Consider the following 12,840-nt stretch of genomic DNA (forward strand, 5'->3'; position numbering starts at 1 on the left):
ATACCCCGTTAATACCAATAAACCTAGAAGTGGACTGACACTATCAACACAATGATGTTACTGTTAAACATGTGCTATTTGTGCACTGGAGACTGGTTACTAGTGTGGATTTCGAAAAGACATTCTGTTTTTATTGCTGCAGCTCACGGAGAAAAATGATTTTGATGTGATGTGTGCATGCAAATGAAAAGGTCTCAAAACCCCACAGGCGCATGTCACTCCAGTCAATGAGCAAAATAAGCTAATCAGCGCTATGTAAACAGGCGGTGGATAAATTACCTGAAAATGGGGTCCTGGGCCAGTGTCCCTTGGCTTCATCCTAATCCCAAAAAGCCCCTACAGTCATATTTCTAAAATATTATAGCACGTGTTTAGTCAAGAAATATGTTTGTAATTAATTGTATATACAGAATAAATCATACAAAATATGCAGCTTCAGAAATAACTTTTATTATAAAATTAAGAGGAGAAAAAAAAAGAAACACCTCACCTTTTTTTTCTTCCGCAAAACCACATTGACACCATCCACTGACACAATAAGGTTGACTTTCTTCTTCTTGATGTTCTTAATTTTAAACTCATACTGAAAATGATACAAAACATGGCGGATTGAATTAATTAAAACATGAATCATGATATGAACCTTACACCTAAGAATGGTAACATCTACATTAAGTAGCTTTATAAAAAATTAAAAATTAAAATAAATGTAAAATATATATATATATTGTATATACTAGTCTTTTGTTTTTGTTTTTGTTTTACACTGAGGCTTATACGGGTAATAATTTTTGACCCGAACAAGTGTCATGTTCTGTTTTAACAGTCAACCAGAGTTTATATTTACTGAACATGAAACATGCTATATAGCAGGGCCGTGCAGAGACTGTTGGAGGGGCAGGTGCTCAAAGTATAAAAGGGGCACATGGAACAAGTCTTTAAATAGGGCTGTGCTCCTTGTTTATACATGTATCGAAAGGGTGCTTCTGTATTGATACAGCAATTAATACATTTATAGGCTACAGGTTCTGTTTGAAAAATGTGGATTATAACATGTATATCTCAAATCAAACAGATGATCAATGTCTAGGAAACTTGAGCAACGGCACTTGCACTGATAAGAGACTTATCAAGATATCACCAATAAAGATGCTATTCCTTCTGGAAGACTTGCAGGCTCCGTTAGATGCAGACTGCATAAATAATCAAAGACTAGAAAATAAACAGGAAATCCACAGGGGTCGGATTAAAGGACGACGCACTAGGCATACTGAAGAGTGGCTGGGTTAAAGAGCTCTCTTCATCCCAAGCTTTGATTAATGCTAACATGGAGCACTAAGGCAAGCTATTTTCTAAGAAGCTTGTTACCTGGCTGCTCTCAGTTCTCCTCAAAATACATAAAACAGAGGGTGATATTTAAAAAAAACTTGAGCGCTATGATATACTACTGACTTTATCAATTGATTTATCAACAGGAAACGTTCCCTAAAGAGAAATCTTGTGCAAATAAGTCTAAACATTGCACAAACATATTCTCTTTGATGGAGCAAAGTCGATTAAGCTAAACTGCACTGCCGCTGCCAGCACACTGGTGCAATCTCATAAATACTGGTCCCCTGAGAAGAGAAGACATGAACGAACAGTCTCTACACTGGTACTACATTATTAGAATAAACAACTTCCAACATGAACCACCTGCCTGACCTAAGAAATGGGATTTTTCATATTTTTCAGAGTGTGAGTCCATAAATTGTCCTACCAGGGCCAGTTATACAGAACAAAATGCATAATCATTAAGAGCTTTGAAAAACTGTTGGAATTATTACATGTTTACAAAGACATGTTATATTGCAAAACGAAGAAGAAATATTTAAGATTTTGCACTATTTCTAGGTCCCAAATCAAAATAAATGTCATTGAGCATGTGAACTTTTGAACATACTCTCAGATTATCACATCTGATTTTACACAACATTTTGGAGTTTATGCAGCTTGAGTCTGAACAAAGAATAAGACATTCTGACATTTTTTTCAGTTATTTCAGTTGATGATTATTGTTTTGTTGTTTCTTTAATATTATTATTAGCATTTTAGAAAATGTATTATTATAACTTGTGTGACCCAAAACATGGACAAGCACTTTGGAAAACCTCTTCTTTTTATACTATATAATGCTATATAAGCATTAATATATAGTAATATAATGCATGATGCTATATATTAATACTGTATATTTAAATTGTAAATTAATGACCAGTAATAGCAATCATTGCAGTACTTGTGAAATCCGTCATTTGTGTGCAAGATATGCTATTCATTCATCATTCTTTCAAAAAGGTTCAAACTGTCTGCATCCTTTTATGAAGATTTCCCTATACTTCTTGTCAAATTCAGGAACCCTTACCCGTATTCGTCTCATAGCAGCCAATATTTCAATTCTGCTTTTGGGTCGCACGATATCCAGGCTCCCAATGAACTGTGACAGAAGAGGTTAAACAAGTAACAGAAGATGAACTGTAGTATATATTCTGGGAAAAAAAGTCAGTGATTTGCACTCATGCCAGTGCAACAGGTGAAGCAGCCTACAGCTAATGTGGAAACCTTGTATTACAGTAGTGTCCATGTAAATATTACACATTAATAAAGTAATTACAATGAAAGTGGGTTGTTACAATCCCTTCAACATGATAATTACATGAATTAACTTGCATATTTAGTACTCATAATGCAAAGATTTGGTAACAGGTACACTAATGAAGTGTGAGCCATAATAAAAAAGGGCATGTTTTCTAATATTTACCTTCACCTCGAATGTGAGTCCTTGCTGGAACTGCCCATCATTATCAGCAGGAATCCTCTGATCCACTGAGTCGTCTACCAGATTATATTTACTCTTGTCCAGCATCGTTTTATTGTATGAAAATATCGTTCGATACCTTTATTTACTCAAAACATGCTAAAGCCTCCTGGCTGCACTGAATTCTGAGGGATTTCTCACAGAAAGATGACTGCGATCCTGTAAATGTCCAAAGGCAAAGGCAATGATTCTCCTCCGCGGAGGGATCCAGCATCATTTAGAGTAAATATGACCTCAGTGTTTGTTTCATAGCCGAGCAGACGGTTCAGAAGATGTACGATGACTGTTAGCACGCAAAGTCTGGATTTCCAGCATGATGATGAATATCCCACCTGTCCCCGTTGGCGCAGACTCTCCCTAACGTTAATTTATCAAGCAATACTAGCGCGACCTGATTAATGTTCATGAGGCAAACATTTCCCATAGGAAGCCCATACGGTAAAAAAATACATTTATTTTGGCCAAAATATATTTTAAATATATGCTAAATATATGTTGTAACTGTGAAGTTCAATAAAATATATTTTTGAAATCGAAAATATATTTAATTTCACCCTTCATTTACCAAAATATATTTAAAAATGTATTTCAGGGTCAAGAAAATACATTTTCAACCTTACAGTAGAATGTGGATGGAGAGCAAAAGTATCCATTATTTAAAATGGGATTTTTAAATAATGGATTTTTTTTTTTTTTTTTTGCATTCTAAAATAGTTTACAGTAAAGTAACAGAATAGGCCTGATTAGTATGTACAACATAAACAAATAATTGGCTACAAATAAAACAAGAGCCAAATGTTTAGAAAAGAATTAGATAAGTCAAGTTTATTTATTTGCTTGTCACATTGCAGAATACCTCACTACTAATGTAGTACAGTTGACTTTGACTAACTGGCAGGATATACATGAGGACATTTGATGATAAGGCATTAAGTGGCAGTAGGTTCACTGTATGAGTTGATGTTTTGAAAAGGAACCAGAACTAGCACGATGCACACAATACAAAATTGCTATGTACACTTTAATTTGTTGACATTAATTCATTATAAGGGATAGAATATAACACACATTAATGGTAACACACACAGTATTAAAATCATCAGCAGTATAATTTTTTGTTTAAAATAAACAGCAAAAAACAATGCACAATATATAATACTGCTAATGTAATGTACATTTGATTTTTTTGCCATTAAATATTAAATATTCAATCACATGTTTTTTTCAATGATAATGAAGACATGTTAGTGTTATAAAACATAACCATAACAAAATAAACTGAAAAAAGTTACAATTATTTAATACAAATTGCTTCAAAATCACTTTGCAAAAATATACCACATTGTATAAAATTTCGCATTGCTTTAGTAATGTAGTAATGTACCAAAAAACTTTGTACACTGACACTAAAGGTCAAATTGAATAAAACAACTTAGGCCACTCTTAGTTTCATTTGACGTCTCATTTAAGGAATTCAGACTGATTAATATTTCTAAAAATGTAATCAACTTTGAGTTTTTCAGTGTGAATGATCAGACATTTGCATTTGATAGCTGAAGCAGGAATAGCTGTAAGATGTCCAAGAAGTTTTGACACTGGTTCAAAGTAACTTGGATTTGAGGCACAGAGACTATGCTTTGCTTGTTCATAGAATCTGCCAATGGCATAACACCTCTCCTCATTTTCATTTTGACAAATCAAGAATCTTTTAATCCTAAAAAAGTTTTGAGCTTCGTCATTTAACACAACAGTGAAGGAATTGCGTTTAGATACACGGCTGTAATCTTCTGAGTGAAACACCTCGCCATTTGTAATGATTCGTTGAAAGTACTTTACCCTGCCTTTTTGTATCCCATAACGACTCAGTGCCATACAGTCATCTCTCCTAAGTAATCGCACTTTAGGACGATCGAGTGCAGTGACATCACATGTGCGGGTTTACATGTTTCAACTGTTTTGGTCTTGTCAGAGTTTCAAAGATCTCCTTGCATTCATTTGAGGCATGTTTAAGGATAGTCTGACCATAAAAAGGTAAAGCCTTTTGTAACCAAAAGGTTTTGACAATCTGCAGTGCAACACCTTGAGTGCTTTTGATCATGTCAAGTAGTATAGCATTATAAGACTCAAATACAAAGGCAGAGTGAGCCCACAAAGGCCCCCAGTTAACTACACTTCTTGGTAAATGGAGGCAAAGATGGACATTATAAGACATATTGGCTTCCCCATAGTATACCTCCATGTCCTTCACAAAATCTGTTAAAAGTGCCTCAGACTCAGTAATCTGGTCTCTGGTTATATTTTCACCCAACAGAAGTGATACACCCTTAACTAGTTTGGACCAGTGATTCAGTAGTGGTTCTGGCAAGACACCTTTTAGTACAGGCAAGCTATAATAAAAGAGCCACATGTACCACTCGTGGGCTTTCCAGAATTTCCTCAATGTGACTGACCTTGGCACACGAGGTACATTACATGGTGGTTTAATCTTTAAAAGCAACTCGTCTATCAATTTTGTAGACCTACCTATATACCAGTGCTTTTCATGGTTTTCACTGTTTAACCACAGCCCTGTTACAGTTCTTGCAACACCCAGAAGTACTGAATGCATGTAGTCTGGCACAGACCCTTCAATGACATCAAAACTGGGAAGGCGACACAATGCACTTGGTCCTTTGACACCCATAACAGGCTGTCCAGACTCTAACGCAGCTTCTACAAATTCATTTGTCTGTTCCTGACTGCGAAGCTGGAGGTCTTTCTGAAAAGGATATACACAAGTAGATCCTCTGCCCTTTTCAATCCATTTTCCTTTGTGAAGGCAATAGGAGCAGCCATATTCACCATTGAACTGTTTGACATTCTGTATTAAAGGTCTGGCAACTGAGTCACTCATCAGAACTAGAGGGATTACTTTTGTATTGATAGAAACACCTTTGTCCTTTTCCAATGTGAAACCACTGTCCCTTAGTTTTACACATTCCTCTACAAAAGGATTTAAGAATGTTCTCATATGAGGCTTCTTATCCCCAAACCACAGTCCACAAAGGAGTACATTATCCTGTCTCATTTTCAACGGCAACTCATTAATGGTACATAAAAGAGGCCAAATACTACAAGGGGACTTTTTAAAAACTGGCACACCATCACAGCTAAATGTCAAGGTAAGGGTTGAAAGGGGCGTATCTGAACCACTTAAAGCTTTCTGATACAAAAAACCATCACAAATATCACTGAGAGATGTTGATGTTTCTTTTTTCTTTTTTACCAATTCGTCTGCAATTCCTGGAATTTTCAAAAGTTTTATCTGATCTTCCAAGGAGAGGTATATGAAAAAATTATTGGTGAACCTGCTGGCTTTGTCATGAGTAATGTTGCATTGAACACAATGAACATGGTCCATTTCAGCTGACATTATGTCATTGCACTGGTCACACAAATAACAGATTCTCATAATGTCTTTGGTATAATCGAAAGCTTTGTAAAAGGAGTATTTTGTCCTGCATACCGAATCATTACCACCAACAACATTTAGGATTCTCATAATATCCTCAAGACAGTCATTGGTCAAACTGTGTTTGAGCTTAAGTGCCAGAAGTAGTAGCTGGGTTTGATCTTTTGTTTGACCTGAATCCGCTGGATCCTCTATCTGAACAGGACTGGAAGTGCACTCTTCATCAGGAGTAGTTAGCTGGATGTCTTCTGGGATGGTGTCTGGGAATGGCTAAAAAAAAAAAAAAAAAAAAGAGAATTATGGGTCCTGTTAACATCACATTAATACTCTTTGAAGAGATAACACACCTTGAAAACAGAAAAATAAGATAAGTTACTTGTTATAAAGGAGCAATTAATTAAAAAGGATAGTGAAAGTTCTGTAATCCTTTACTCACCCTCAAGTTGTTCTAAACCTGTAAGATTTTCTTCCCTGTTGAACACAAAATACAGTAAGGCTATTTTGAAGAATGCAGGTAACCAAACAGTTAATGGACCCCATTGACTTCCATAGTATAAATTCTATAAAACAAAAAATACAGTGCAAGTCAACAGAGAACAGAAACTGTTTTGTTACCCGACATTCTTTAAAATATCTTATTTTGTGTTCAACAGAACAAGGAAACTACAGGTTTAGAACAACATGAGGGTGAGTAAATTTGCATTTTTTGGTGAACCATACCTTTAATTAATTAATTAAAGGGATGTATCAATTGTAAACTGTGAAAATTACCAGAACCATACCTTATGACATTCCTTGATAACATTCTCAAGGTCTTCTGCTACCTTAATTCTGAAAAAAGAAAAAAACATATACAGTAATGAATAAAATGTAAGTGCTTACTGCTTTTATAAAATTTCTAAGTTTACTGCCATTAATGCCTCCAAAACTTAGCAAAAAGTGCCAAGCTGTAACTTTTTTTAATAATTACTTGCTTGATAGTAACATCATAGTTTCTGTTTTTGAATTCAGTTAGTCATCTCCAACTGATTCATAAAACTGAATTACTAAAAAGAGTCACTCATAAAATGATAACTATAGCGATACATATAAAATATATATGCTTTAAGAATCATTCTAAGAATAAATTTCACACCACAACTATTATACACCTAATATTATATTATACTGATTCAAGAACATGCAGAGAAAATCGGACATACTCGCGCTATAAATCATGAAAGTGTAAACTCCTAGTAAGATCGCGAGTGCTAGGTGTGTCATTTGGGACAGGGCCTAAATCCCCTGATCAAAAGAGGCAACTTCACGTGATTACCGGTAATACGGGAGCCGGGGTACACCTTTATCTTTTTTTAGTTTATGGGGTGTACACGTTATGCTCTGTAGAATCAAAAGAAACCCGACTATAAATTATTGGTGACTAACTTGTTCGCACCATAAGCATTAGAAACAAAAGTACACCCGCCAGAACGGCTGATTGAGGAAAATTTTAATGGCGTTTTGGTTGGTGTTAATCGACCTAGCAGTGGGAGAAATTTTATCCACACACCTTTTTTTTAGGGCCCATCTTCGTATGGTTCTTGGAGGAATTTCCTCTTCAGCATCAGTTAGATACCGTTTATACGAAATCCTGTGTAGAGGCTCGCTCATTGTGTCTGTAAATCATATGTGACATATTGATGAAATTAAGAACAACATTGAGGATTAATCGTAAAACCCAAAGGGTTAACGTTAAACATTTGTAATAAAGATAGAATGTTATGTATTGTGACATGCTTACCAAGTAGTCTTCCAGAGAATAAAAAAAATGCATCGTCTGAAATCCATCCGTCAATGCGCGCAGCCGCGCACTGTCTGCATGGCGCAATGCCTTGATGATATAATAAAACTGCATAATTAGATTTTAAAGGTAAAAAAAAATATTTAAAAGAATCCTAAAATGTTTTAATGTAAGTGCAAATACATTACAAATGTCAACAATTTAGTTAATTAAAAAAGCAGTTTGATGACGTCATTAAGGGGAAAAAAAAAAACGTTGCCTGAGGCGCGAATTACGTGACTGCACCGAGGATTGGAGACGGGAAGAAACAAGCCGATTATGTTCGCATTAATTAAGTGGGTGGAGGATGAAAAATTCTCAATTCTTCCAACTGCACATATTAGAGGATTTGATGAGGATGAATACTCAGCGGGTCTAGAAGAAAATGACGTTTACTTTGTGGAGTGGCACCAAGGCGTCAAAAAGCCGAAAGGCGGTTGGCCGGTTTTTGAGGCCTCCATCATCAAGATAGCAGGTAACGTTACCTATTCGATAATGTCCCCAGTTTTTAAAATAAACGTGTTTTTGCATTCATAGAGCTTTGACAAGACCCGTAAAACTTTTGTTCATCTTCGGAACACAAATTAAGATGATTTTTTGATGAAATCTGAGAGCTGTCTCACTCACTCCATAAGGGATTGAAACTTGCTGGCCCAGAATAGTTATTTAAAGTCATCGTTAATATAGTCCAAGTGACTACAGTGGCTCACTTGGACTATTTTAACGATGTCTTTAATATACTCTTATGTCATCCTTTAATATTCTGGATACACTTATAACAAGACGTCAGTAAAATATTCATTAAAAAAAAAAAAAAAAAAAAAAAAAATATATATATATATATATATATAGATATATATATATATATATATATATATATATATATATATATATATATATATATATATATATATAATTAAAATCATCAGGACCGTGTTGTGACTTGATCAGCATTATTCTATCTCTTCAGAAAGGGAGAGAACGTTACAAATAAAACTTAAGGAGCTTGAAGAACAGCTACCCAAGCCAGACACTCTTAAGAGAAAGAGTAAACCTTCAATGAAACTCCTAGAGGCCGCAGATGTGAGAGAGGAACCAGCAGCTAAGAAAAAGGTTAGTGTTTCCCATATGTGAATATATTTATATATGTTATATATAACATATTTATGAATACATATAAATGTACTTGTTTACAGTCAATGATGTGTGTTTAAGGGACAGCTCACAGACCTACCAAATGATCTAAAGTTGTGGAATGAAAGAAAAATTGAACATCTACAGCGTGTGATAAATCAGCTGAGAGAAGAGAACATGAATCTAAATAAAGAAAATGAGAGGCTGAAAAATGAAATACTTAAAAGTAAGTACTGTAATGTTACTATATATATTTAAAATGAAATACTTGATAGAACTCTTTATTATATATATATATATATATATATATATATATATATATATATATATATATATATATATATATTTAATTTAATTTATTTAATTTAATTTAATTTAATTTAATTTAATTTAATATAGTTTAATTTTACGTTTCACAGAAATCCCACCTCTCCTTCTGGCTACAGAGCACTTACTTCAGGAGGTTAGAATAATTTTTTACATGATGTAACAGTTATGCCTTAATTTATTTTACTAATGACAATGCTCCACATTTCCTTGCCTTTTAAAACATTTTAAGACCTTTGGAGTTTTTTTGCTTGCTCGGTAGTAATATTTCTGCCTACTTATTTCAGCCCATGAAATCAAATGCAGATGCCCCTGACGTAAGATTTAAAATCTAATTAAATAATTTGTTTATCATTATCATTATTGTTGTTGTGTTGTTGTTTTTTGGTGCAGTTTACAATAGCTTGTGGAATCTGTTGCAGATGTTCATGATGTCAAAGACTCCATCTCATGTTCCCCTCTCACATGCTCCTAAAGTAAGTATTAGCTGCTTTTTATGTAATGTCTATGCCACATGCTATTATGTCACATACTAAGCACAACTATTGAAATATTGACTTTTCTAATAGATTTTTTTTACATTTATAATAAACCATGAAATTAATTAAAATAATTGTGAGAAAATTACAACAGAACAAGTTGTACTTCATACCACAGCTACATGCAAACTACTATACTGTATATTAAATCTCTGCATTTTGTGGTATAATTATCCTGCTACAAGAGCCACAGTTACATCTTTAGATCAGTAGATAAACTTATATTGTAAACAATTGTCCAGTACTATTGCTAACATATCCATTTACCATATTCATTTTTAGCCTGTGGAATCAAATGCAGATGTCCTTGATGTAAGTTATGCATTTTAACTATTGTCTTTATTTTATTTTTTACATTCAAATATACTTGTCAAGTCAGGAACATTATTCATAGCATCTTAGTGATTTGAACATGACTGTGCTAGATAAACAATAGTTCACCTAAAATTGATATATCTCATAATTTACTCACCTTTTGTGTTTACTCATGTTTGTGTGACTTTTTTCCCTCAGCATATGTTATGATGGAGATATGGTGACTATATGCATATATAGTCATTAACATAGTGTTAAAAATTACAGACCACACAAAAATTAAATTTCTGGCATAAATTTCTCACCCTCATGTTGTTCCAAACCCGTAAGACCTAAGTTCTTCTTCGGAACACAAATTAAGATATTTTAGATGAAATCTTAGAGATTTCTGACCCCACATAGATAGAAAAATCATTACCACTTTCCAAGGCCCAGACAAGTAGTAAAGACATTGTTAAAATATTCCATGTGACTCCAGTGGTTCGAGCATAAATTTTGTTCACAAAAAAAAAAAGAGTCTTTATTCAGTTCTTACAATTTATTCTCTTCCGTATTCAGTCTCTGAAGCTGTTATTTTTTTTATGCACAAAAAGTATTCTCGTCGCTTCATAACATTTAAGGTTAAACCACTGGAGTCACATGGACTATTTTAACAATGTCTTTGGCCTTGAAAGTAGTTATGATGATGTATGATGTCTATGGAGGGGTCAGAAAGCTCTCGAATTTCATCAAAAATATATCTTAATTTGTGTTCAGAAGATGATCGAAGAGTGAAAGTCTTACGGGTTTTGGAACGACATGAGGGTGAGTAATTACTGACAGAAATTTCATGTTTGGGTGAACTACCCCTTTAACACATGCACAGAGCACTAGATGGAGTAATTGAATTAATCATGATCATGAAGTTGATTGCTTGTGTCAAGATTTATAGTAGAGGTATATTTTGGAGGAATGCTTTGGTCTGTTCTCACCCAAAATCCACTAGATTGCTTCAGAAGACATTTATTAAACTACTGGAGTCTTACTGGAACTACTGGAAACTTACAATTAAGTTTTTTCTGTCTTTTCAGAACATGTAAACTTTGTACCTATTCACTTGCGTACACCAAATATATATATCCATATATATCTATATACCCGTCCCGTATATACCTCCATCAAAATATGAGTCACAAGTCTTACAAGGAGTAATGTTTTGATAGTTGTGCAACATTGTGATATTTGGGTACTTGTAAAAAGATTTTATGAGGCTCAGTGTTGTGTATTGTTTTTAATGAGTATTCTGCTTTTACAGGTGCCGAAGGCTCCATCCAATGCTTCTCTGTCTGCTAAAGTAAGTATTTTGTTTTTTGCCTTGCCAAAATACATGGTGTAGTTACGAGTCATTGCTTTGTTAATTCTTAAAGGAACACTCCACCGTTTTTTGACCAAGTATGGTGACACAAAATAAAACGTGGCGCTTTTCTAAGAGGGTAAAAAAGGATAACTATAATGTATGGCGGAATAGCACTGGGAGCACTTCGACTCGGCGCAGTAATATTATCACTCCTGAAAAATCTTCTCCCCCTCCCCTCTCACTTCTGTCATTAGAACCAACGTGACTTTTTTCTTTTCGCCGAGTCGAAGTGCTCCCAGTGCTATTCCGCCATACATTATAGTTATCCTTTTTACCTGCTTAGAAAAGCGCCACGTTTTGTTTTGTGTCACCATACTTGGTCGTGTAACTTGTGTAACTGTATTTAAATAGAGAAACGTGGAGGTGTTTGGTCGCTTCTAACTTCATCTCTGTCTGGTCCCTAATGAATGAACTGGGCTAAGTTAAGTGCTATCAAAGTGTCTCCACGCGCCAGAGCGATTGAGTGCATGCACTGAGACGAGAGAGGTGTGTATCAACTCGTCTTAGTTAAGGGAATAACATAGTTTAATATGAAAAAATGGTGGAGTGTTCCTTTAATAAAGTATGTAAAGGTTTGTAGGTAAACTCTTCCACCTTTCCTTTAGAGTTTACCAGCAACAGTCTGTCTGTAATAACATTGTTGACTTTCATTTTGTTTTAATTTTATTTTTATTTTTTTAGTGTTCCAGTGATGCTAATTATGTAAGTACTTTTTGCTGAGGATTTAGGTCTGTACATACAGATTTGTTATGCATTTCTGCAATGGGTGAAATGGCTAAATAAAAACTTAAACAAGTTTTTAAAGATTTGATTTGAAAATAATGTATATTATAAATCTCTTTTTATGTGATCACAACCACAGGTGAGTTAGCACATGGCACGGGCATAAAAATCCTAAAGCATCAATGGACTTCTGCCCTGCAGGCCCAAACAGCCACTTCAATGGTGCGTGTTCTTTTAATGGCCGCCTTCCCACTAGAAGTTCTGATCCACAGCAATTTG

At 34.5% G+C, this 12,840-nt stretch overlaps 3 protein-coding genes across 3 annotated transcripts; 1 reads left to right on the forward strand and 2 right to left on the reverse strand.

Moving 5' to 3' along the window:
• Positions 1-314: 314 nt before the first annotated feature.
• Positions 315-3,220, reverse strand: LOC122148711 (carboxyl-terminal PDZ ligand of neuronal nitric oxide synthase protein-like). Its single transcript, XM_042775887.1, has 4 exons — positions 2,801-3,220; positions 2,405-2,476; positions 491-583; positions 315-350 (listed from the first exon to the last, which is right to left on the reverse strand). Exons 1-4 carry the CDS (start codon positions 2,903-2,905, stop codon positions 315-317), a joined length of 306 nt encoding a protein of 101 aa, XP_042631821.1. The 5' UTR covers positions 2,906-3,220.
• A 1,345-nt stretch (positions 3,221-4,565) lies between these two features.
• Positions 4,566-8,263, reverse strand: LOC122148712. The gene is made up of 6 exons (XM_042775888.1): positions 8,089-8,263; positions 7,858-7,963; positions 7,091-7,139; positions 6,123-6,578; positions 5,433-5,615; positions 4,566-4,571 (listed from the first exon to the last, which is right to left on the reverse strand). Exons 2-6 carry the CDS (start codon positions 7,956-7,958, stop codon positions 4,566-4,568), a joined length of 795 nt encoding a protein of 264 aa, XP_042631822.1. The 5' UTR covers positions 7,959-7,963; positions 8,089-8,263.
• An 8-nt stretch (positions 8,264-8,271) lies between these two features.
• LOC122134482 lies at positions 8,272-12,558 on the forward strand. Its single transcript, XM_042775889.1, has 9 exons — positions 8,272-8,602; positions 9,098-9,240; positions 9,343-9,487; positions 9,681-9,724; positions 9,876-9,905; positions 10,011-10,064; positions 10,410-10,439; positions 11,737-11,775; positions 12,520-12,558. The coding sequence occupies exons 1-9, from the start codon at positions 8,407-8,409 to the stop codon at positions 12,556-12,558; spliced, it is 720 nt and encodes a 239-aa protein (XP_042631823.1). The 5' UTR covers positions 8,272-8,406.
• Positions 12,559-12,840: the final 282 nt, after the last annotated feature.

This window comes from Cyprinus carpio, chromosome A19 (genome assembly GCF_018340385.1).
Source record: "Cyprinus carpio isolate SPL01 chromosome A19, ASM1834038v1, whole genome shotgun sequence".
NCBI classification, from domain to species: domain Eukaryota; kingdom Metazoa; phylum Chordata; class Actinopteri; order Cypriniformes; family Cyprinidae; genus Cyprinus; species Cyprinus carpio.